Source organism: Chionomys nivalis, chromosome 18 (assembly GCF_950005125.1).
Source record: "Chionomys nivalis chromosome 18, mChiNiv1.1, whole genome shotgun sequence".
NCBI classification, from domain to species: domain Eukaryota; kingdom Metazoa; phylum Chordata; class Mammalia; order Rodentia; family Cricetidae; genus Chionomys; species Chionomys nivalis.
This window is the reverse complement of record NC_080103.1, coordinates 23,796,325-23,823,846: the sequence shown is the minus strand read 5'-3', so window position 1 is coordinate 23,823,846 and position 27,522 is coordinate 23,796,325. Positions and strand designations below refer to the sequence as shown.

Sequence of the window (27,522 nt, the reverse complement as noted above, 5' to 3'; positions counted from 1 at the left end):
CATGCCAGGCTGCCAGAGTGAAGACTGCATTTTTAAAACCATAGACAAGAAAGGCTTAACATGACGGAGGATGTCCTCCAAAAATCTTAATCGTAAATTGCTTGGCTTCTAACTTTGTGGAAAAAAAAAAAAGAATAAATTGCTTTAAGAAAAATATGATAACTCTTCCCTGTGGCTCATTTATTCCCTTAATACTCTCCGGATCAGAGCATTAATGCACTCCTGAAAGAGCTCGGGATGATTTGAAACAGATTTGGAAAGCCAAACGTAAAAAGGCTAGATTCATGGTTATTCATGAAAGGTGGGAAATTCTCCCCCATTACAGTGTCCTAAACACTCAGAACATATGCATGGCAGTGCTGTGTGAGGTTAGCGAGCAGTTTATCTCACACGGCTAGTCACCAGAGCAACTTCCACCCTGCCCAGTTATGTCTCCACTATCAGAAATAAATGGCTTGGCCACTAGGAGGGGAGAACATAAAACAAGACCACGAATTATTAGAATATAGATGAATAAACATAGGAATTAGTTTATTGGTTGACAGGTATGTAGCTATTAAGTAGACTGGATAGGTAAATAGAATAGATGGGAATACTTTTTTTTTTTAAATCATTCTGATGAGCTTTGTAAAGACAAGTAATAAAACAAATGGTCCAATAACGGGAGGTGACCAGTAAGAACAGTCTGAAAAGGGCATTTATTAAAGAATGATTCATGGTTACAGCTGTGGCCGTATTGTAAATGTCCCATTCTGTGAGACACATGTCCCTGCTAGTTCTATGAATGCATTTAGAAGGAGTGTCACAGAAAGGGAGCACCAGGATAGCTTGCTCTGTTTCTTAGGCTGCTATAAAAAGCTGTGCAACCACAGGCAAGTCACAGAGGTAAGCAATAATAATGACAAGATCACCCATAAACGCCTCATCAGGTTGTTTGAAGGATGGAGGAATTAATACGTGTGGAAGTCTTTTGAAGATGCTGAGTAGTCATTTTCTCTTTCATTCATAATACTGTTTTCCAATTATTCTCAAATTATTCTTTTAAAATTTTACTGCAAATTGACCATCACCTGCTATTAAATACAAATGCCTAAATCTATACATAACTCCATCATTCCCCTTGCATCCAGACAAATGGACTGTCACAAATAACATTGACTTTCATTGTCACTTTCATTTCAATGGGCAAACTACATTCCGGGGAGTCCATTGCCTTACACACAGGTCTTCCTTTAAGCAAATATAACCATTCCTCATTTCCTACCTCCTAACCAGGAAGGAAGGTAGCTATTTTCCTGCCGATGAACACTGACAGTCGTCAAACACCATTGTGTATAGTTAAGTACTGAACAGTTCCAGTGAAGAATCCCAGCGTCTACAAGTACGCACACAAAAGAATGAAACGAAATGAAAGCTGCTTACTTTGTAATTTCAGGTTGAAAGGGGATAGGATATTTAAACTTGGCTAGTGTATGAATTCTAAAAGCTCATGCACTGAAACAAAGACTTAAAATTACTATTTCTGGTGCTGTTCTGATGGAGGAGTTAATTTCATTGGTTAAATAAAGAAACTGCCTTAGCCCTTTAAGAGGACAGAAAATTAGGTAGGCGGAGTAGACAGAACAGGATGCTGGGAGAAAGGAGCCGAGTCAGGGGTCGCCATGATTCTCCCACTCCAGACAGACGCAGGTTAAGATCTTTCCTGGTAAGCCAGCTCATGGTGCTACATAGAATATTAGAAATGGGTTAGATCAATATGTAAGAGCTAGCCAATAAGAGGCTAAAGCTAATGGGCCAGGCAGTGATTAAAAGAATACAGTTTTCGTGTAATTATTTCGGGGCATAAGCTAGCCATGCGGGCGGCCAGGTGCCGGGGACGCAGCCCCGCTGTTCATATTACAACACTGTTCACTTCTACATAAGGAGCAATTCTGACTTACAGCTCTGCGTAACTTTGCCAAACTTCATCCTTGGGCCCCACCTTTGGAATCATACTTGATGTTAGTTTCTATAGGCTGATCATTGGGTCAAGTCATGACAATATTTGACAAGATCCACAATTATATTCAATAGATTTTCTAATTCATATGAAACTGTTTCTCTTTGCTCCATCTCTGGAATTTTGGTTAATTGAAGTGGAAAAAAGTATCACTTAAAATCAAAAGTTGTAAAACGTACTAAGGGGAAAAAAACTACTAAAAAGTCAGAAGCTATATTTCTCCAATTGTTAGATTGAGGTAAGCGCAACATGGAGCAGTTTCCCTGATATATTTACGAAATGTCTATAGCAAGGTCTCTGTATTTCTCCAACAAGAAAGGATGCTCTGGTATGGTTACTTGTATCGTGAGGTTTTCCTCTCAGCTCTTACTGGGTAAGATGCACAAAATGCAATCCTGACCCATTTTCTCACAGCAGGTTTTCTTCTGGTGAAATAAACAAGAAGCTTCATTGGTGGAAGAAAAATACCAGCAAGCTAACTCCAGCCAGCACATAGGTGAGCCAGATTGCAAGCAGTTGCTCAACACAAGGCCTACAAAGGAGGGCAAGGCTCAGCTACATTTTGGATAACATCCTACTTGGAGAAAAGCTGTGTAACCCCACCCGCAAATTATTCCAGGCTCAAAAGGACCCAAAGAAATGTTTTTTCTACTCATGGTAACAACAAGTATGATTTCTTAAAATTCTAGTCTGAAGTAAACACAGAGGGAATGCTCTAAGTATTAGCTTTATGTGATAAATGTTCATGAAACATTAGGCATTTGAAAAGGAATTATTTTCTCCTAGGAGCAGAATCAGCACTTTGAGGAAAAGTTTGATGTTTCACTGTGCACAATGCACTGGGCTAGGCACGTGGGGAATATAAATGAGCAGACAGGGCCACTTCAAGGATCATTCGATAATGCCATTTTGCCTATTAACTTTTTACCTCTGTTATATTTTCATAGATTTTGATGGGCTTTAACATCACAACAATCATGAAGTAATAGTTTGCTGTGATCAGGGCATCTAGAGCCTGGTGTTCTGTTCCTGCTCTTCTGATCATAACTGAGTCACTCAACTATTTTCAGTTTCAATATTCTCTTCCATAAAGCAGAAAATTGACCCAAGGTTTCCAGTACGGGTCAAATGCTCTATTTAGGTGCCTTCCACGAGTTCTATAGTTTCAGTTTGTTATTGTTGTCACCCACGACAGGATTCCTATTTAAAATTTGTTCATCAGGGATGGCATTTACTAAGAGAAGTTAAGGATTTCCTCCAATTTTCATTTGGACTCAGTATGAAGTTGTCTGTTTACTCAAGCATATGGAATTGGCCTGTTAAGATTTAGATATGATCACTGATTCTTCAGGAATTTAAATCATAACTAAAATTCAATAAGTTACATATTCATAAATCATTTAGTCCAACATCTTAAGGGGATGTACATGTTCATGCTCTAGTGAACTATGGTGTGCAATCAACAGCCACCCCAGAGGCAATTCCAGACTGACAGCCGTAGAACATATGTTTTGTTGACATAGTCTTTCAGTAATTGTGTGAGAATGTAGCTTACATGGTAGTAACATAACAGAATAAAAGGTTGACAGAATTTCTCAGAACTTTATCCCTAAAAGTCTCTCTGACTTTCTATTAAGAAGGGACTAACCATATGAACTTGTACTTAGGTGGTAGCAACCTCCTCAGAGTACAGGCTAACCTACACTCTGTCCTGTGCCATATTCAGCAATGCAAGCGGAAATGCAAGGAAGAAAATTAACTAACAGTGTCCATCTCCAGAGTTAACAATTAGGACCTCACCCACTGTCTCAGGAGCTTGGGCAATTCCCATAATACAGTCTGTACACTCGGAAACATTCTTGCAAACCCTGCTTACGATCTACTCAATCAAAGCCAGTTGGCAATTACGCAGGGAAAGTGTTTCTTACAAACCTTTACTAATGTCTACTATCATCTATAATCATCTCTCCAGGGCCGTCCTGACTCCATTATAGCCAGATGCTGTCTATTTCTCCTTTCCTGTAATTAGAGACCATGATGATTCTCAGGGTCAAAATCCTCGATATTTGGAGGCAAATACCTGTCAAAATAAAGGTCTGGTGATTGTAGGATCTACTGACCAACTAAGAATAGCTTTGTATCTACACACACACACAAGCTCAATTTTGCCTTGACGGCTTCTCATTCTATACAAGAGCTGAGAGACAGAATGGAAGCACAGGCGAACTGAGGGCTCTTAACACTGGGCTCCCACACTCAACAGGGGTGCTGCGTGATCAGAACTGAGTCTTCAACTTCATGGAGAAATGTTTTCATGGCAAGAATCTGACCTAGGGAAAAATATCTGCCAGTCCCTGCAGAGGCCAAGATGCTGACTTCTTATAGCATCAAAGAAATGTGTTGGGTTTGTTTTTGGATTTAGGAATCTGTTTTCTTAACAAAAGAGATCTGGTAATACTTATAAACAATTCTTTAATGTTTCTACTTCCCTCTGACTTGGATACAGATGGACACTTGATCTTTAGATTAAGAGAGAAAGCACACGGTGTTAGGAAACATTCTAGAGCTATTAGCAAAGTGTGATCTTCTTAATCCTTTACAGTACCTTCCATAATTGTAGGGAGTTCAGCTTCTCTCTTCTCCCTGCACATCCCTTATCCTTCCTGATCTAAGACTGCAGCAAGTTCTCAATGAGCCAAGTTGTTTCTCTCAGACCATTCACTGCACACCACACCACCCTCGAGCTTGAATCCTTGAGCTATCCTAGGTCTTCCTCAGCCACCAGCTCCCTGGAAAGGGCTCCTGGTTTCCACCAATGTTGTACTTAAATCCGTCATTCACTTCAAATTTATCATTTTCACTTTATTGTATAATTATAAAGGAAAGAGCAAAAGAAATTTCAGGGGTCAAGTATAGGTATATGGGGGGCAAAATAGTCTCCAAAAGCCCATATGGTCAGTGCAACTCTTTATAAAAATTAAATGTGATGATTATAAAATTTAAATAAAAAAGTGAAAATTCTAGATAATCATTTTCTTGTTCCTAAAAAATTAATCATGTTCTTCTAAACTGTTAATCATCACAGATATACAATTTCTTTCCCTTTCAATTTCTTTTCATGTTTGTTTCCTAAAAACCTCATAAAACCCCCATACGTCATTTAAAAGTCAACACTCCCATTTTATAGTTGAGAAATCTAAGAGCCCACTCTAACAAGATGAATACTTTATGGATCTTTCAAGTGGCATAAAGTATAACTCAGAGGTAAAGATAACTTTGAAATGTATAAGAAACAAATGCCGGGAACGGTCTCTCTGAAGAGTTATTTAGACACATTTTCTTCTGGGCCCTGGAAACAGATAAAAATGATGGTTCTTATTTTCTGTGGAGCTCTATCCAAGTAGACCAGGATCCAGTGTGGTAGTTGTGTGTTAGAAAACTATTTTTAAAGAAGACCCTGGAGAAAATGACCTTAGTATACAGGGTAAGTGTATAATGTAAAATGTAAAGAAGGTTTTTGCTAAGGAAACGAGACAGGGTGATCATGAAGGCAGAGGGTAAAATATCTAAGCATGGAGGTTTGAGAAAGCATGCATCTCGGAAAGAAGATTTTCCCAGGGAGTTCTTTTTTCATTTCTTTCTTCTCTTAGCTTAATAGGAAGAAAACACATGTCTGGCCAAGTCATGCATGGCCAGTTCACGACCCTTAATTCTAGGTTCCCTTACTCTGGCTTCATGTGAAATGATTGTTTCATTCCTCCTGGGAACTTCTGAACCCCATGATTGATTGATTGATTGATTGATTGATGGTTGACTGATTTCAAAGGTCTCTTCTACTGAGGCACACGGTAAACAAAAATCAAATCAAAACAAATAAAAACTTTTCTCAAGAACATGCATTAAGCAATGATTTTTACCTCTCAAGTTTTTACGCCAAAATAACTGGCTTTGGAAACTCACTGGCCTAGGTGATAGAAACAGAAATGAGTCTCTCAAGAAAAGAAAGGGGTGGGATTGCCACTCTTGGCTAGCATCCAGTCTTGTGAACAGAACAACTGAGGAGACCTTGATTCTAATCTTGCTGCTGGTACCTGACAGAATAAGAGGCAATAAATGTTAAAACAACAAAAGCCACAACTCTCAAAAACATGTTCCATTTACCCTCTTGGTGGAGTGCTCCATGAACGACTCAGAACACATGTAAAAACACTTTTAGTCCTTAAAATAAAGATCATGTAGATGCACGGGTTGTGGCTGTGAGGGATCATGACTATTTTCTACATTATTTAATTTTCTCTGTGGATAAAAATACATATGTTTTGGCACTGATTGCAGTTCCATTCTTATAATTGCCTTTTAGTTCCAATTAGCTTGCAAAATTCCCTCAGTGGCCTATTTGGGTATTCATAAATGACAATGCAGCAAATAAAGCCCCATGATCTAGGACACAGGGTCCTCATTGCCTCAAGATCTTTTACACTAAGAAGAAAGCACACAGGGAGCACTCACTCTATTGTAATGGAAATTGTAGATGGTACATTTGCTTGCCCAGCCTCTCCTCCATCCCTCCCCTGCCCCTCCCTCCATCTGTTTTCTGAAAATATAATCTGTATATTTTCTATGAAAAAACTTCTCCCATGAGAAAGTCACTCCAGCATAAGAGATTCTCTGTCTTCCCATACAATATCACTTAAAAGCAACAGGTTCGCTGTCAGCGGTCAGACGGTGTGAACAGAATTGTTCTGTATGTTCTTAGAAAACAGTCGCGCCTTACACCTGCCCCACGAAATGCAACCCTAAATGGCAATTTCCTACTTGCTATTCATGTCATTTGAAGACAATTTTATATAGCTTTCAAGGAAAAGAATAGACAAAGAAAGGAAGAAGATGCTGCCAAAATGAATCCCTTAGAAGGAAAGACAGAACACAGTGCATTTCCACAGCTCAATTGACAATCCATTGTTTGAAAGAACTCACAATGAGAATGCAGAAAGCCCACTTACTCCAACAGAAATTACTGCAGAGATAATAACAATGTAGAGGAGACTAATATCTGCTCAAAGAAAGAGAGTCCCTGATACATCCTGGAGGGTAATTTGTATGCTCAGGGCATGGTGTGTGTGGAAAACATGACAGTCTACAATAAACTCTGACTTTCTGAATTAATGAGTGAAGTGACTCGCTTGAAAGAGAAAGCAGCTTAGAAAGCAAAATTTCTTGAAAATGTACAACTAGACCAAAGCTCGTAACTAGCACAAAAGTCCTTTGAAAGATTCAAATGCAAATTCATTTGTGGTAACTGCTTCAAATTTTAATGTACAAGCTAACCTCTGTGTGTGTGTGTGTTTTAAAATAGGATTTATGAAAACCTCTTAGCAACAAAAAAGTCAAAATAATGCATCCTCTGTCTTGATCATTTGGATTAGAAACTGATGGCATTGTTTCTGATCCTTCCAATGTGAAACACAGAGTGAATTAAACTCTGTAGGCAGTGTGTATGTACTTGAATGGATGACTAAATAGACAGATGGACAGACTGCTAGACCTGTCTGGATGGTTGGATACTGTTTAGTGACTGCATTATGATGTCACTGATTTACTTTCCAGTGATCATCGTCACCCTACTTTTCATGTAATGAAGCTAAAGCACTCAGCCTTGCCTGTTTAAGGCCACCACACCGGCAGGCAACAGCCAGTAAAACTCAGCAAAGGGATCTCTGATTTCCCAAATGCTAGCATAGGAGGTGAAAGCATTTCACTTGCTTATCTGGTGCTAATTATGCATAATCTCAAACGAAATGGGACAAGGTCCAAGAAGAGGTGTGTGAAACTGTATTCTTGAAGCAATTTAAAAAAAATAGAATCCCTTAGAGGAACACACATATTGAAGGATGCAAACAACAAAGTATGTGTTTTCTTTGAGCATGAAAATGAACAAGATATGCACATGGAGACCCTGTACACACAGAACTTAAAAAAAAAACTCAACCAAAATATTCTTTATATCTTAGAACCAATAAGGAGTAAATATGCTAATGTGTTTTTTTAAGAGTAAAACATGACATTAAACTGGCCAGTTTTCTACTATGAACCTTCCAAATGTCCAATCTGTGAAACAAAAGTTTATTTAATCACGACAGCCTCCTTGAGGACTTTGTAGTATCTTTAATCAATTTTTTTAAATACAGAAAACAAATATGTCAATTTCATGTTTGGGGAAGCATATCTTTATGAAATGTTAATAATCTGAAACCATTTCCTTTATTTAGTTTCGATCCTAGCCAAAAATTTGAGTTCATTGGAACACCTTGGGGTTTTGGCAATGTTTAATAGGTTGGTTTTGACTCAATGAGCATATGAAAAGCTGGAGATAATACCATAATTACCATGGAATCAAACCAAGTTGATCATCTACTCAGTGGCTCAAATAAGATTTATTTGGGGCTTAATATAAGCCTGGATTCAAACAAAGCCCATTGTATCCTAATCTTTAAAAGCAGGGTTGTATTCTGGTAGTATAAAGCACCCCACAGGTGCTTTTAATCAGTGTTATGAACACAGCTCTTGTCTGTCCACCTTATGTGACACCTAAAATTAAGTAACTCAAAGACCTTGTTAAGGTAACTGAAAGACCTTACTCAAGCCACATAGCTATTTGGTCACATGTGAATGACTTCCCTCTAGATTGTCTCACTCTGCTACTATTCCTCCCAGTAAGTCCAGCTAAATATCCCTTACATGACTTACAGGTACTCCTAAGACAAACCTGGCTTATGTTATATCTATGTCAGAAAAGCTAGGTGAATTTTTAAGATGTGTCTGATAGTATAAACCTATTACTAGTTGGTAGGAAGCATGAAAGATTCCTCTAAAATTTTGGGAGACCTAATGTCAAACCAATGAGGGTTCATACTGGAGTGTGAGGGGATCAGAGAGTTCAGAGCTACTACTCAGTGCATGAATGCTGTCTGGAATAAATGTGCTTGCTAACTGTTCTCTGTTCTAGGCATTAACCATTAACTCTTCTTCCTAACCATTAGGTCTGCATCCCCTAAGGAACCATCATAGAAATTTTGTCATTTAGTGCTTCTCCCCATTTATCTTGGGACTCTCTTTGAGTATTTCCAATGTCTTTTTAGCACCACACCAGAAAATTTTCACAATCCAGGCAACTAAAGAGGAAGTGACAATTAATAACAATTTTCTTTTTGTCTAGAAAGAATAGAAGGCAGCACAATTTAGTGAAGAGTATGAAGTCAACTGGAACCGAGCGTGAACAGTCCTGTTTTCAAGTATGCTGTAGGAAATAAAGTAAAGAATAAATGTAAATCTGCAAACATTATGAAAAATATTGAAAGCATCGCTTAAACCTACTGTGCTGCAAAAAATCGTGAATACAATTTTAAAAGGTACAATTAAGTTTTATGTATCTAAGGCATCAGAAGAATAGGAACCAGAGAGCTTGCTTAGGAAAACATGATGTGTACAATCCTCTCTTCAACAGAGTGAAATGTCTATGGGCACACACTGTACAGGCTTCTAGGAGGCCTGCTGTGCCTTCCCCAGGATCTCCACTGTGGTCTCAAGCACACCACTGTTCAGGCACCACTTATATGCCCCGATAGCTCCAATATTTTGTGCTTACCTTCACGATCTTCTATTGATGTCTCTAGAACGAGAAATTGACTGGCTTTTAGCATCCTCAAGGACGGCTTACCAAGTGAGTTCATTATTAGCACTGCTCAGACAAACCCCCACAATGTTTCCTACCTATGGTTCACTGTTACCTGGGTGTTTTATAGGGCTCTCTCTCGCTCTCTCTCTCTCTCTCACTCGGTATTCAATTAGCATAGTCTCCTCTCCTGTATCTGAGTTCCATGCTTGAAACAATGCAAAGCATCAGAAGTAACTGCACCAGCTCTGGTATAACTTAAGGTCAGACAGCTCCTGCTTTTCCATTCCCAGGAGGCAGCTGCAACATGCAAAGTCTGATCCTGAAACCACGACAGTGAACAGAAATCTCAAAAGTTCCCGAGGAGGTGTCTGTGGTTGACAGCCTCCACAAAGTTCCAGACAAGTCCAGTCCCAAGTGTCCATCCTGGGATTCTAGTTACTGCAGGCCCTCAGCTGTTGAGTATCATGTCAATACCTCCTAAGGCAGAAGAGCCATCTTACTAACCTAGAACATTTTGAGAACCCACAAGGCATTACTTAGTGTAAATAGACTGGAAAATTATCAGGGACTTCATAAAACTAGAAAAAAAAGCCCATTTCAATCAGCATAAGGAATCTTGCAGCATTAACCATTACGTCATAAAGTGTGTTGGAGCAGCATGAGCTCCTTCAGCGGTGAGAGGACCTCAGAAGACACGGCACAGCACGAAAGTTAAGGGTTTAGACTCAGGGTCAAGAATTTCTAGGTTTTATTCCCAGTTCTGCCCAGTAACTATGCAACTTTGGGCACATTACTCAACTTCTCAGTGGTTCTGCCTGCTTATATTTAAAATAAGGATTAAAACAGAAATTCTTTTTTCCAGAATGTTTGTTACTAATATATGAGTTAATATATGTAAAATGTACTTATAAATCAACCTTGTGTCCAAAAACTGTAAATAAACATGAGCTGTTTGTATTTTTTTTTTTTTGGTCACTATTATAAGGATTTTTTTAAATGCCAAGTTTTGTCTGACAATTGGGAAGAAAGTAAGAAGGTAGACAGGATAAGAAAGCTAATGCAGGTGGGCCTTTTAGTGAGATGTCATAAAGTAGCAGGTATAAGCACATGGGAATTGTTCCAGTTTCCTTCACGTTGCTGAGATAAATGTGATAAAATGTCCAGTCAAAAGCAACTTTGGAATTTCAGTTTATAATTATAGGTTACAGTCTATCATTGTAGGAAAGTCAACGTGGAAACTTCCAAGAACAAATCATATCACATTCACACCCAAGAGCAGTGAGAAACCAATATAGGCATGCTCACTTATTTGCTTGTATTGAACAACTTGACTTGTCCACTTTTAGAGTTCAGGAACTCCTCACTAGGGAATGGTGCTTCCTACAGGCTGGGTTTTATATATCAACTGACTTAATCAAGACAATTTCCTAATGACATACCCACAGGCCAACTCACTGTAGACCATCCCTTATGGAAGCTCTCTTCCTAGGTGACTCTATACTGCATAAAGTTGACAATTAAAGGTAGTCATCACAAGGATGATGGAGGGGTACATTAAATAAGAGAACGATGAGATAAGAAATCAGCAAAGTAGCAAGGCTGCAGCACTGATTCTGTGGCTCGTAAATGCCTATGTTAGGGAAAAGAAACAGGAATACTGTGTGGCCAGAAGAAGAACACTGAAAGGCATTAATAAATTGTTGAATCATATCTGAATTTTGCAGGAGTATGGAAGATGTCTATGTTAAACAAATTCTACAAGTGAGAACAGAAATTAAAGAAAACGCCAGATGTCACATGACACAAAAGTCAGGGCAAGTGTCATAGTCTGAGCAGAAATTTTACAATGGAGATGAAGAAATACTTTGAAGGTGATTTAGAAGCTAAAAAAGGAAAAACTGATGACCAAGAGAAATACATAAGAATGTGAGAGAAAAGACAGAATATACAAAAATGTCACAATTGAGTGTCGGGGGTAGATAAGTTGGGTGTTTGTAGAACCATAAGGATATATAATACTTAAGCAATATAAACAGTTATTTTTTTGCTTAAATGACATTCCACTGCTTATAAATAGAACATGCATGCTTTGTATGCCCACACAGAGTGTTTATCAAGATTTATCATTTTATGGGCCATAAAATAAAGCTTAACTAATTTAAAATTATCAAATCATACAATCCATATTCTCTTGTGAAATGAAATTAGAAATTAAGAACATACTAAAGATAACTGTTTAACCTGACTTTAACACCATGTAATATATACATAAAGAGAAAAATCTTACAAGTTGCTATTACCCTGAATAATTTTTATATTTTTATATATCAGTTGGGACAATCAATATCTTTTAAGCAAAGACATTAAGAACATTTGGAAAATCCCTGAATACCAGTAAATAGTCTTTTTTTTTAAATCCCAGAAGAATAAATGAAAACATTCTGAGCCTACTGAAAGTAAAATGAAGTAGATCAGCGCCTCGGGAGGCAGCAGAAATAGTGTTTAGAACTTGCAGGACTATCTGCCTGCTAGAAAAGGAAAGCAAAATAAAATACACAAATCATAAACAAATGTGTTACCCTAAGAGCCTAAAAACAAAACTCTCAAACTGTTAACTAAACCCAAAGTAAGAGAAGAAAATAAGAATAATTCCAGGAGCAGCAATCAATGGGAGGGAGGGAAGGAAGGAGGAGAGAGAGAGAGAGAGAGAGAGAGAGAGAGAGAGAGAGAGAGAGAGAGAGAGAGAGAGAGAGAGAGAGAAACCATTGCCTACTTCTATGTTGAGACCAGTAGACATCATAGTCAACTTGTCAGCCTTAACCAACAGAGCATCCAAGGAGAAAAGAATGGAGCTAGAAAGAATAATGGCGCAGTGTCACCACTACAGACTCGAGATACTAAATCAACAGTTAATATTATAACCATCAGGCCATTAAATTTAATGACAGATAAAATGTACAGATTCTTATAAAAAGACCAGCTATCTTATCTCACTGAAGAAAAATCAGATAAGGGCTGTCAGCTTCTTACTCATAAAGAAATTTACTTTGCACTTTAAATAAAATGTCCTACAGCCCAGGTAACATCATACTCAGTAGTAAAGAACTTGATGCTTTCCCTCAGATCAGAAATACAGCCATGATACACTTATCATCACTTGCACCTAACGCTTTACAGATATTATAGCCATTGCTACAAGGTAAGAAAAAGAACTTAAAGGCATCTAGACTGGAAAGGATGAAGCAAACATAGTCGTTTATATAGACCTTTGATAGGATACGATAAAGAAAACTCTAAGCCTAACCGAGAATGGGGTAGTTACAGGATAGAAACTCAATACAGAGAACAGTAACTGTGGGCTGGAGAGGTGGCCCAGGGGGTAAGAACACTTGTTGCACACGCATGAGGACCTGAGCTCAAATACTCCGAACCCATGTAGCAAGCAGGGCACGGTCAAGTACACCTGTAAGCACAGCACTGTGGGCGGGGGAGACAAGTGTCTCACTAGCTGCTACCTGAGTGCCAGGTTCACTGAAAGATCCTGTCTCAGGAGACTAAAGCAGTAAGTGATAGAACAGGATACAGGTTGTTTTCCTAAGGCCTCCATTAGCATGAAGTGAAAGCCAGAAGAATATCATCAATAAATATAAAACATACTTGAGATGGGTGAGTGTGTATATAACCTTGAACATAGTGATCTCACCACACACATGCACATCAAAAGTTATCAAATCATATACTTCAAATATGTATGGTTTATCATAGACCTCAAAGCTCTTGTTTTTCCTAAGTGGCACTATTGATACAAGTTAGGTGTAGACTTTTTAGAGTTCCAGATAGTGATTAGAACAAGAACAGACAAGACTGAGCACACCCTGCTTCCCCAGTGAGTTCAGCTTTGAGTGGAAGAGACAGAGGGTGAGGGAATGAGGGAACCCAAAAAAACAAATGAGACAAAGTGTTGAGTTACATATTTTGAAATATGAGGAAAGTGTACACAGAAACGTGCTATAGAAGAGATTTCAATGGACAAAGTTGATAATTTATGACACAATCCCAGAGAACTTAAACAGCAATGAGGACACTAAGAGAGACATACATGGATCTAATGTACATGGGAAGTAGAAAAAGACAAGATCCCCTGAGTAAATTGAAAGCATGGGGACCTTGGGAGAGTGTTGAAGGGGGGAAAGGCAGGGAGGCGAGCAGAGAAAAATTTAGAGATCAATAAAAATCAATAAAATTTAGGGCAGAAAATTCAAACAGAAAGGAGTCTTGAATAAGGGGACCTTGTGGGTACAAATGAAGCTGTTTTGTGTTTAGGTGGAAGGATTTAAGAGTTGAAATATCCAATTTGTTTTTTTTTTCCTCTTCCTTTTCTGGGAAGAATGATAAATGAGAGGAAAAATATTTGGGGAAAATGTTGGGATTTCGGGAAAGCCATTGGCGGCAGCAGGTGCAAGGATGGAGGCAGTAAGCGTTAGGTCTAGGAGCATCTGAAGTGACAAGAGAAGAGTGGAACAGTTCAAATAAATAAGAGAGATGCCACTTTCATGTGCACAGTGCAAGTTTGTCCCATGGTTTTTCTCTGTGTCCTTTTCCTTCGGCCATGAACAAATTTCGTTCATATGCCATCCTTCCTACTTAATCTCAACCCCTCCCCCGTTATCCTCAACTACAGCAGATAGTTAACACGTTCTTCAACTTTATTGGTAAACATTTCTATGCATATAGACAACACAGGCCCTCTTAACAAACCACAACATTCTGTTAGCCAGCTATATGAAATCTTAACGCTAGACCATGTTTTACCTCGACAAAAAATACCTAAATCAGAGGTAGGCCTCTTAGCAAAGAGAGGCTTTTATCACCAGCAAATAACAACAAAATCAATTACTTCTTACATTTCATATATTTTTGAATAATGCCAAGAGAGTCTCTAAAATTTTTCAGGTACCATGCGTGGGTATGCAAACAGTCAAACAGGGCCCCACATGGCCACTGGCAAGTCAGTCAGGTATCTTCCATGGGTTGAACTCTTAATATATGAAAGTTATGCATGCTGGAGCATACCCACAGGTACTAGGTTTGGGAAAACGTTCCAGCCAAGTATGAATTTTTAATAAAAATGGTAATTATGACTCGCAGCACTGACACTGTTTTTCCTTAGTGTTATAACACTCGTGGCCAACATGGGGGAAGTTTAATAAATAACCCTACCAACGCATGTAAGGTTTCCGAAGGTGAAGTGTACAGTCAGCTTTTAAAGGCAAGAGTTTGATTTTGTATTCAATAGCCAATCACCCTTTAGATCAGAATGGTTATCGTCTGAGTAGTACCTGCCAAAATGCACTGTGTGCATCGCCTCTCAGCAGTTCAACAGTGTCTCCTGCCTGGATATGCAAGGGTGGTCCTTCGTGGAGAGCTGGGGGTGGGGTCCCAGTGTAGCTCCGAATGACTTGCATCTTTGGTAAACCTGAAAAAAAACAACAACAAAAAAAAAAAACAGTTTGCAATGGAAAAGGCAATGATGTGTGGAGGGTACAGGTGCGTTGAAGAAAGGAAAAGTAAAGTCCACTATCAGCATTAAAGTGTTTCCTTCTGCCAGCTTCAGGGAAACATCCGAAGTACCACAGATGGAATACTTCTCGACTTCCTCATCGCCTGAGATGGTGTGAGAATAAGGACACACGCTTATCCCCCTGGTCCTTTATATACCTTTCCTTCCCTCACTGCCAGTCTCTTTTCAGTTGAAAAAAAAAATTTCTCTTTGAGCTGATGCCTGCTTCATAAAAAACATACCACGTTTTGGAAAAGAATCAATTTTTTCATCAGCTCTACCCTTTCTGCCTATTACTTTTCTCTTGGGCACTGGCTGATTTCATCACTAAGGAGGCTCACCCTTTCTATGTATGTATCGCACTGCCCAGTAGAAGGCTTCTATCTTAAGGTTATCTTTGTAATTCAAAAGAAAAAAAAAAGGTGATGGATGTGTGACTGCAATTCTTGAGACATTTATATGGAGAAAGTCTGTGGGCTCAAATTTACGCTTGCAAAACAGAGCCAACAAATGGAACATGTCTAAGCCAATAGCATCAGCGATATTAAAAACACAGATCCAACCCTGTCTTGCATTTCCTTCCATGTGCAATGAGGGCCTTGGTTCAATATTTCATTTCAGAGAGCAGGCAGCTTCAATTATACAGGGGGCTAATTGCACCCAATACTGCCCACCAATGTACAACCTGACAGTCACTTTTCATTTATAGATGCTGCTGCTCCCTTCTAATAGAGAAATCATTCATAAACATCACCATCTCGTACCATTTGGGGGGCATGAACTCTTAATTATTTTACTTGAGGAGTGTTTATTCTAATGACTGGGGTGACTCGGTAGAAGCACTGTACTCAGTATATGGAGGACCAGTGACTGTCGTTTGGTTCTGGATATACCAGATACTTCTAAAAGGCTATATGGAATATTCCAGCAAAGAGTTTATAGAGATCTCAAAACCCTTCTCAATTATTACCTACTCCCCACCAAGAACAGGCGAGTTGCTATAAATGAAGCAGAACAAAAGTGTTACTCAGTGCATTCTTGTCGTTCCGGTCGGGAAGGTAGAGCCTGAAATCCGCTTGCCCTCCACTACAGCTCAGTTGCTACGGCTTTAAAGGTACAATAGAAGTTGCTACATCTCCCCTTTGCTTCAGGGCCACAGAACCCCTGGAGGGATGGTGACTTTAATTCTACTTTAATTTTCCATGGAGAGTTTCCCTTTCGGATATTATAAGGTAGCCCCCTAATACAAACAACAGACTTTATTATTTTTCCCCCAAAGCAGCACCCCAAGTGAGTTCTCCAGGGCAAAACGCTCATCAGACTTGCTTTCCACACGCTAAACGCCTGGAGTACAGAGAGAGCTTATTTTATAGTCTATTAAATTGCTACTACGACACCTCCCATATACAAATCCAATATGAAAAAAATGCAGGCTGTGAAAAAGGATTTAGGAGAACATAGAATTCTTACTCCGCAGTCTGGGCTGCACAATGGGTCTTCCCTCCTTTAGGTTCTGATTTGCACTTCGTCTGTTTTAATTTTGAATCGTTAATGCTTGTAAAATAACCAGTTTTCCCTGTGCAGTTTTGATTTTCTACCACTTAAAAAATATGCTAAAGGCAAGAAAGACTAGTTTTTAAGCCTGAAATAACTCATCTGACCTTGACTAGCAAGGTCATTGGAGAGCTGTGACCTTCACTGTAGCTGTCTACATGACGCCGGATGATAATGAGAGTTCTCTGATTGTCAACATGCCCAAGATAGACAGTCTCAAATAGAAATGATGAAAATAAATAGATACGTATGGAAAAACATTAACTTTGAAGGCACTTCACTACTTAAGTACATATTAGAGATTATAATATAAAAAAAACTCCAGTTAGGATACAAGGCTATGAGAAGTCAGGTCCAGAGTGATGATGCCTCGAGTCTATTTATATAGATTGGACTGCCATAATACACATAAAATAATAACACCTAAAATGGAAAAGAATACATAGATAAACATGGGCAGACGAAGAAAAATGCTCTATGTTGCAAAGTAGTCATGAGGAAAACACAGTGATACTTGTTCCTCCTTTATACCAGCTCTTATCTTTTTAGCTATTACTTTCCTAAGGGCAGCTGATCTAATTGCACGCTAACAGAGACAACTTGCTCAGCCTGTTCCTAAAATAAAAATGTGTTCAGTTGGCCAGATGAAGGTTCAGCGATGTCATATTCAAAAGTATGTTGTAACAAGTCTCGATTTAGTTACAAACCAACTGGCAAGTGCAGGGTTCTTCAACCAGCATGTTTTATCCTCGGGAATTAATTGTAACCTTATGATATAATAGAATTTATATATTTTGTCCTCTCCAGAATAATCTGTGTCTATTTGTTTCTAATGGGTTAATACTTCCAGAGCCATGGAACTGCAGAGATCAAAGGATAAAAGAATAAAACGAGGGCCAATTGATGTGATGAAAATTCTCACATTGCCCTTTGCAGGCATTCAATACTGGTGGGAAGAATGGGTACTTCCCAAAAGACCCCATTCCCCCTCCCCCAAATAAAAAAAAAAAGAAGGCCCAGCAACATTGCCATGAACATAATCACAGTAATTGAAATTAAAATCTTGCTAGAAAGAAAAGGAGGAATAGGTTAAATCTTCCCATCAGCACTCCGCTATCAATTTGATACTTAGCACAACCTACTACCACAGCAGGCATCACACGCCATAAAAGAGATCAAGAACAGAGAGTGAGTTACATTTACAGATGTTTGCCCTGGGAACAGATGTTTGCTGTTGATTTAGTAGGAGGTCCTTCTCTCCTACCTAGAGCCTGCCAGACAGGTTCTAAACTCTTTTTAAAACTGACCAGGACAGAACAAGCCCTACCCATCTCCATGGCAACTCAGTCACTGTGCAGGATCCAGTTTATCATTTGTCTTACTAAAAGATTCTCTCCCAGTGTGGCCTGCCTCCATTGACCTGCCTCCCTCCATCTGGATTAGTCCGAAGAAAGCAAATCCCTCTTTTATAGATCAGCCTTTCAAAAAGTGTTCAAGAAAATCCCCACATTCTAAAATAAAATAAAAATTATATTTTCTTTGGCGGACCACACATCAAGGGCTGCTGAAATACAAAGATAAAACAAAAAAACAAACAGAACATGAACCATCAAAGCAGAAACAGAATTTTCCTCATTGCTAATAGTCCAGAAACAAACAGTTGATGCTTCTCTTTTAAGATGACCAGAACCATACATTGCATTACATTTAAATCAACAGCTCACTCAGCAAAGTTCCTTCCCTGGGATTCAGAGCTACCTGCTCTCTGTCTGCTCTAGGACTATTAAAACTGGAAATGTTCATGCAAGCCCAGGGCTGCTCATCAAGGCCTGAGAATTCATCCTGCGACTGCCCTCGGGCACGAACAGCAAACTAACCACGTGCTATTTTAATAACTGCATTTGGGCCATCTTGGAACTTCCCTGAACGTTATAATAGAGTTATCTCTATGTAAGGGAATATTGTGAAATAGCTTAGCCAAAGTTAGACTCCCCACCGAATGTTTATTTGGGCTTGCTTCGCTCCCTACAACAAATTATTACATAACAAATATGTAATACCTTAAATATTTAACCCGTGGCAATTTTTTCTCTTTAAGTTTGAACACACTGGTAATTGTGCTTTAGTTTACGCTAAACAAAAAGATCCCAACCCATCCTTATGAATCCAGCACATTAAAGAAATGGCGTCATTACAATGACCAAACTCCTGTGACATCCATAAAGTTCTGCTTACAACACTACATACAACACTAACATAACATTGACAACAACAAAAGACAAGGGCTTTTAAAGGAGAACCTGGAACTTCCCAAAACTGATTTCAGTACCGTTAGAAATGACACACACCAAGACCTCTAAACACTTTTTTAACATGTTAATTTTCAAGAGCATATTAGAAACTTGCCAGATTAAAAACTATTTCACTGGCAATTTTCACTTAAACCCATAAACATCAGTGAAAGCAACAGTATCAGTCTGCACTGTGTACTTTAAACAGGGAGAAGCGGTGGCTCTCATACAGATTACTATCTAGTCACCATGCTGAGGTCCCTGCCCGAACGCAATGGGCTACCACAGGCTGATAACTTAGAGAAGGAGGATGCCTAGTGAACAAACAGGCTGTCAGTAATGAGCTAGCCTTTCACCCCTGGGTCTTGATTTAAAATATAAACACAGCCACATTAAAATATAATTAGTCCTACAAGATGTCAGAGGATGTGCTTGGTTTATCCTAGGAAGCTGATCACAGGCATAACTAATTCACTCATTCTTGTACTGTTGTGAGTACTCTGCAGTGCAGCACACAGAACAAGAACAAGATTCCTGCCCTCACCAGCCTGTGGTTCGCCTTCAGAACACACGGGCAGCAGAATATAGAAACAACTGTACACTAGGTCATGGATTCCCTTACAGGGAGATGTCTAAAGAATTTTAAAATTACTATCCACAGGATTTTTAGAAAAAAAAATTTAGTTTAGTTAAGTCTTGGGTAGGATCCTGAGAAATGTGTTTTATCATTTACTATTAGTCTTGGCTGGGGCTTCCAAATTTTGGGCAGGCGTTGAAATCTTCTCTTGCAGATACATGTCTGAAGCCCATGACCAGCGTTCACTATGAGGAAACTTGCTTTTGAGACAACCACAGTGCAGTAATTAGTGCTGGCAGCATTCCAACAAGTCTCCTTAATCAACACACAGGGCGCTGGAAACGGTCCAGTGGGGAAGAAAGTTCGCAGTGCACGCGAGGACCTGTATTTGGATCCCAAGCATCCATGTGAAAACACTGGGCAGGGCCGTGAACCTGTAACAACAGCCCAGGGGTTTGTGGGTAGACGGGGATCACTGGGAGTTGTTAGATACCCAGGGTCAGTGAGAGATCCTCTCTCAAGAGAATCCAGAAGACGGGTGAAGTGGAGCTCACTTGTTATCCTCCTCCCTTGGCCTCCAACCACTCACCCCCCTCCACATGCACAAACAACACACACACACACACACACAAACAACACAGAGAGAGAGAGAGAGAAAGAGAGAGAGAGAGAGAGAGAGAGAGAGAGAGAGAGTAGAAACATCCACACAAAGTTCATTATCAACTCATTGCCATCTGGGACCCCCTGAAACAATCTTTGCATCAGGCTCTATAGGACTAGGCTGGGTGGGGGATGCCAGGCTTCCCCTGTGTTCCACACCTTCCAGGGTTCTTTCCAAGAGAGCTCTGCTCCTTCCTGCATTTGTAGTCTTCCTTGAGATGCAAAAGGAGCTTCAGGATGGAAACCATCTGCTCTGACATAAGCAGATAATTTGATGAAAAAAAAAAAACTTGCCTTAAAGAACTAATTGTTCACAGAGGGAACACTTCCCATCAATGGTTTTAAAAAATTCATCTTAGAGAAGCCTCTTTTTATAAACTATAATGAGTCAAATGAAGGGAACAGTCATTGCTCATATACAAACAAGGATTAGGCATAGAAGCCTTCCTTCAACTTCATAAACAGATTAGTCACCCTCTGGTATTGCCTACTGAAGTATTAGTGAGCTGTGGATTAGCAGTAAAAGGTACACTAACATCCTTTTAAACTGATTTTTAATGGATTAAAAAAGACATTATAGCCAACTGAGTTTCAAAACATATAAATTCCTGTGGACTACTTTAACATTGCAGGTATGCATTTTAGTGACAAAAACAAAACAAAGCAAAACTCATGATTTATAAAATCTTGATGTCAGACCAAAGGTCTGGGAGGACACGCTGGAGATGCCTAGTGGACGTTCAGTCCTAGGTGGATGAGGGCTACAATTTGAGCAGTGCTCTAAGCTCTCTCATTGGGCCTTTAATGATCAAAAAGAACACTATTGCATGACTTCAAATAACAGGACCATCGCCTAGCCTAACCACCATATTTTTCACAGTATAAAACCAAGAAGCAAAGGATAAGTGCACCAACTGCATGGTGAGAAGCAACGACTAAGCTAAGTTCAGCATTGCTCTTGTTTCTGTTCCACTCTCCTCAGTCTGCCACCTTTAAAACACCCCACAGAACACGAGACTGTGTCTGAGCAACAGCTCCCACCACTGACCATGCTTGTTTCAGCACGGCCTGACCCCTTAGACACAGGGCAAGGAGGGAGACAACTCTCCTTCAAGTGGTGCCAGTTTGCAATGTAGAAAGGTCGCCTTGAATGCTAGGAAGAAAGTGGTAATGCCTACTAGTGTATTCTAATGACAAAGTTTCAAAACGCTTACATGAAAAAAATTTAAAAATTTTAATTACTAAGTAACTAGGGAAAAAATCTAGGAAACTTGGTTCTGGAGAAGCCACATGCAGCTTCTCTGTGTGTCTGTAGGTCTGTGTGTCTGTAGGTCTGTGGGTCTGTGGGCATTCAGCTCTATCTCCCTAAAATTATTATCATTTAAGCTACATCATTATGTACTTCCGGCCACATCTAAGTGTCCCAAGCATGGCAATCAGGCCAAAGGTTATTAGAAGAAGCATGTGAAATACCAGTTGCTTAGAGGAAACCGAGAACTGCCCAGTGGGTACTTACTTCTTATCGGGGAATGATGGACCTGTTGATCAAATTTATTCTAACATACATGTAAGCATGCTGGATAGAGAAGCCAGCAGGGAACAGTGATTACTGACTTCAAAGAAGAAAAGACACTTGGATCACTATTTTCTGCAAAGATCTTTTCAAAGCCTCCTGTGCTGTCCTTCATAGAAAGCAGAGAAATTCAGAGTGGCTTCCTAGATGCCTTAGTAGGTTGTTTTCTCTTTCTCTCCAAAAATAAACCCTGGTCTTCCCCAAAGCAAATGAGTATGTTTCTTTCCTGCAATTAAAATGAAGCTGCAACAGTCCACTCATAAGAGATACCTAAAGGACAAACAACAGAGCTACAGCAAAACTTATTAAAGGTGCTCCACGCCCTACTTTCCCCCTTTGTTTTATGGGTCCATGAATTTACTCAACAACTTTACAAGTCACTCACTTGAAAAGACTGGAATAGGCAATGGGAATACAGCTATAAATATGACTAACCATGTGTGTATTTGTGTGTACGTGTGTGTGTAACAATATTTATATTTGAAAGAGAGCAAAGAGGGGTATATGGGATGGGTTGAAGGGAGAAAAGGGAAGAAAAAATGTCTAGTTTTTAAAAAGAAAAGAAATAATTAAAACAAAAAATTTTAATTTAAATAGAATACTGATTTTAGAAATGATATTGCTATTTCTTTGTCCTTCGAAAACTCAATTATTTTTCCTTCCCCTAGCAATTAAAAATCACTGCTTTTCCTCATCATCCTCTTTCCTTCCTTAACTGTGAAATGGTTGGGTGAATCCTCTCACTAAATGTTTAACTTCTCATCTTATTTTACATAAACAATTTAATTTTCCTTAAATATCAACATTATATTACTACTTCAGCCTGTTCAAATGAATCATAATAAGCTACCCCCATGGTGAGACACATACTTCTTTTTAGTCATCTGAAAAACACTAACGAAATGGTAGCTGCATTTTAAGGGCATAATAAAACACAAAAGTAACAATGATTAAAGTGTAAACTGTAGACTACAAAGAAAAATATGTTGAAATAATAAATTGTGCCAAGAAATCATGATTCATCTATAAAATGTCTACAGTTGTAAAAGCAAGACTAACAAAGAGGGTTCTGAATGGAGAGTGGGTAGGAAGGTGGGGGGGGGCATGAATCTGAATCTGGGGCTGTAGGTACAGGAGGGATGAGGGATGTATGTAATCAAAATATTTTGTATTTATGATATTCTCAAAGAATAAAAACAACTTCAAAAATGAGTACACACTTTTGTGTACGTGTACACATGAGCACATGTGCATGCACGTGTGCGCGCGCGTGTGTGTGCGTGTGTGTGTGTGTGTGTGTGTGTGTGTGTGTGCACGCACCTCAGTAGGGAGGGGCAACTTCTACAGGAGATGACAAGAACTGAATCCTGAAGATGTGAATTGATACATATGAATGTGAGTTCCTTCGGGTGGCTAATGCATGTCATTTACTACCGTATCATTATCATCACTCTCAGTGTATGTTAGGGATGAGGTTAGATAAATGCTTTTAAATAACAAACTATTTCTATAAACTCACAGAAAGAAAAGGATAAAATGCTGTCTGTGACCTCATTGCTTGATAAACAGAACACCACGGATTCTAATACTCTAATTGTGGTAAACACTTTTATATCCTGGTAATCCTTCCACATTTGAAAAGCACCGTGGCCTTGCATAGAAAAGACATCCTGACCTAGAACTTTAGGTTTTGTTTCATTTCTCAATTAAAACATCAGGGACTGTTGACACAAAGTTCACATGCAATTACAGATTACAAAAGCACCCGAATATAAAACACCTTCTAACACAGCCCATCATTCTATAGCTGAACTACTCATTTCCCACTAATGTTGTTCACCATAAAAAATTGATGACCCTACTAACAGTGACCTTTTCCTCACTTGCTCTATAGTCTGGTGATTTCACTGCTCTTCAGTGAAGACAAACTCTCCAAGGAAATGAACAAAATTGTTCTTAGCCAGCCTTTCATTTTTCATCCCACCACCGATGTATGGCATACACAGTGTTGAATACAGGGATTGTCTAGTGGCGGTGTGATTTAAATACAAAGAAGGCAGTTATCTATAATGTCAACATACTTGAAATCAGTGTCAAACATGATGCTAGAGCAGAAAGGTCTTATCAAGCTCATGTGTGAGAGACAGTGGGTAATTATTCTGTTTAGAGCCAAGCATTTCCTATGTATCTTTAGAGAATGGCTTCATGGAAAATTACTAACAACTCTGTCCAACCCATTCAACAACATTTATTTACTGCCTCATTCCTACCTATTTTGGGAGATATATCCCTTTTGGAAAAAGGTAGGCATAGTATTATTTTAGGTTTTGCAAGAAAAAGGTCATGTTTTCCCTTTGAAGTTGGGAACATAATTAGTGGTGGTAAAAAGCCTATATTTTCTTCTTTTAAAAATGTATTACTTTCTATAACTTTTTGTATATTAAGAAATTACAAAAACTACTTCTGGAATTCATTCAACTTTGTTTTGCTAACCCCTACCTGGATCATTAATGAAAATCTAATAACAATGCGTGGTGATCTTAGGGAGAAAGCATGACCTTGCAGGGCTTTAATGTGAACTTTCCAACAGGCATTTTAATACCTCTTTTTTTTTTATCACCTCCGAGGATTAAGAATCAATGACAATTGTTCTTAAAGCTACTATGATTTAACCACTAAAAATAAAAATTATGACAGTGTGCTGCTGTTTTATTACCACTGATAATTAAACAACCTAAAGAATAGGTAAAACAGAATCCAAGAGAGAAATCCAGGGTGCTCAGATGAGGACCTGGAGAACTGTATTACTTCCCAAATTCAAAGAAATGTCAGGAGATATTGCATCAGGAAGATGAACTCATAAGCCACTTATATGGTCTGGTGATTTCATCACTTATACCAGATAGAGCAGGCCCTTTGCTGACTTCTCTGTTGCTTCTATTTCTTTTTCTATCTCCTGAATAGACAGATCCTTATAGATTATACATCTCTGTTTCTGTCAGATTTTAATGACACAAAACCGATGGCTTTGTACAAGACTGCGGCAGTAAGTCTGAAAACAGTCTGAAGAGTTAGTAAGGACTTCCCCCAACCCACAGTGTTTTGGAGTCTATGTATGTTTAAAACGCATCCATCTTGAGGTTTGTTTGTTCCTTGGCTTATCACCAAAAGGCCTGTCCACTTAGAGTGTGTAATTAGCAGAGGACAAAGAGAAATGTTCTAGGAGAGGACAGCCCAGTGGCCAGGAAACCTTGAGCAGACATACTGACACCAAGAAGGTCACAACTGTTGAGGGTAGCAGACTCTACGCTGGAACTCACGTGGAAGCAGACAGCAGTCAGACGCAAGGACGAATCCTTCACTGGAATCACACTTAGGACGAACTCTGAGTAAAGGACGAGCTTCCCCTGGACTCCACAGTCCCATGACAGAAGTGGAGAGGGTTGATTCAGATGTTGATAAGGACTGGCTGAATATTGGGCCACAGAAACTATCCTGATTGGGTAAGGAACACACAGAAAGGGCTAGGGAGCAGAAAGCTGGCCGGGATCAAAGGACAGAATGTCTCTAAGAGGAGAATGAGAGAATGAGTTTTATGAATGGAATGAAACAACCCTGGGAGATGACAAGGCTGCATGGCTAGACCTACTACACAGCTAAAAGAAAGAAATAAACGGCACTTGTAACTATGGAAATGGGACCTTTTAAATTAGAATCTAATAAGGCAAAACGTTATGTTAAATGTTTTTACTGCAAAGCACATATGAATGTATTATGCTATTTTTTTAGTATGCTTAAAATATATTTTTGAATTTTGTAAAAGACTCTTTGATGAAAGACTACACTTCAAAGCATTTTAAATTGCTTTTAAAGGGGAGCTATATAGCCTTTATTTACCATGAACACTACAGGAAACACATAGTATAAATAGTATCTTCAATGAATAAAATTAACAAACGCGACTTGCTATGTGTTAAAATATTGTTGCTGCAACTCACTTTATTTAAATCGCCACCATTTTATTTTTATCTACATTTGATGTGCGTGAGGCAATGATGACAGCGGAAAACGTTCAACTGTTAATGAACGTGAATTTCTATGAAATAATGCCTCTAGTTCCCTGTGCTGACAGCAATGTCCTTTCCTCCACTACACCTTTGGCCACTTGTGACTGTCCTGTAATAAGCTTCCCAGGATATGTCCTCCGAGAGAAGAAAATGAATAAAGGCTGTTCCTCCCTCACCTCCAACCTCAGCACAGCATACAACACACGATGCAAGCAAGACAATAACTTCTTTGCCTCAGTAATTAAAGTAAGATTTCATCTTATGAAACAAAGCCATCTAACAAAGGTTAGGTCAACACAAGTATCAAAGTGACATTTATGAGCAAATTCCACATCCTTAAAGTCATGGCCCCCAAATGAGACTCTGTATGTTTTTAAGCAAAATTTCATATTTCACAACCCACATTCTCTTTGCTTTTCCCTTTTTGGCTACTTCAGTTTATTAGCACTGTGAACGAGGGGTGCTCAGAAAGAACTGTTACTCATGAGGTCTTCATCCTTCCTGACATTCAGAGTTTATAATCTTATATACCCAACAGTAGTTTATATATCCTGGAGCACATAAGTACACAAGATAAAACAAAGCTCATGATGCTTGCAGACTGTGACAAGTTTCTGGGATTCATAGAACACAGCTCATGATGAAAACGCTATTAATCATAAACATGAAACAGAGCTGAAAATTAAAATAGCACTTCCATATTTGTTATTCAGTGATACTTGTTAGCACTTCACAGGTGTGGTTAAAAATGTTCATCCAAGCACTTTATCAGTGGAACTTCCCAAGAGAGATGGCAAGTTAATTGCTGTTAGGGGAGCCCACAGGTGAAACATAACCAGAAAGCTGCCAGATGGGTCTTAACTTTGACTTGGGCATTTGGAACTTACATGAGAATGTAAGTATGTCTAAATGTCATTTTGCCTCAGTTCCCTTACTGGGCATAATTCTTCAATATCACTTTTACTTATTAAAAAAGCCCACACCCTTTCAAATAAAGAGCTTCATAAGTGTACCATTGTATACACATAAAAATGTACAACTATAAAAAATACCAAGGGTAAGCGGAGAATGCTTATTTGTTTCCTGACTGCCCAGATCCAAATAATCATATATATACTATATTAACAACACTATCTGACCAACTGCTTACAGGTATTCTTAGCTAGTTTTTACATATTAAACTCACCCATTTCTATTATTTTATATTTTATCACAAGGCTCGTGGTTTGTTACCTCTTGTTTGTTGGGTGGCCACATGGCATCTGCCTCATTTGGCAGAGACATGACATCTCCTTGACTCTGCCTACTCTTTCTCTATATCTCTGCTCAAATTTTTTACCTGGATTTACTCTGCCAAGCCATTGGTCAAAACAGCTTTATTCATCAACCAATAAAAGCAACACATATATAGAAGGTCATCCCACATCATCTCCCCCTTTCTGTCTAACTAAAAAGAAAGGTTTTGACTATAACATGGTAAAATTAAATATAACAAAACAGGTATCAAGCAAGAATTCAGTTACAATATTTAGTCTATTTGTATCTGGCAAAATTAAAGAAAATATA

The 27,522-nt window shown here is 38.9% G+C and overlaps 1 protein-coding gene across 2 annotated transcripts in view; it reads right to left on the bottom strand.

Annotated features, from left to right (window-relative positions):
- Positions 1–27,522, bottom strand: part of Vav3 (vav guanine nucleotide exchange factor 3) — a 317,139-nt gene that overhangs the window by 42,050 nt on the left and 247,567 nt on the right. For both annotated transcript variants that reach the window (XM_057793503.1, XM_057793504.1), the window contains exon 20: positions 15,014–15,150. In XM_057793503.1, the coding sequence (XP_057649486.1) occupies positions 15,014–15,150 (137 nt within the window). The remainder of the gene's footprint in view (positions 1–15,013; positions 15,151–27,522) is intronic.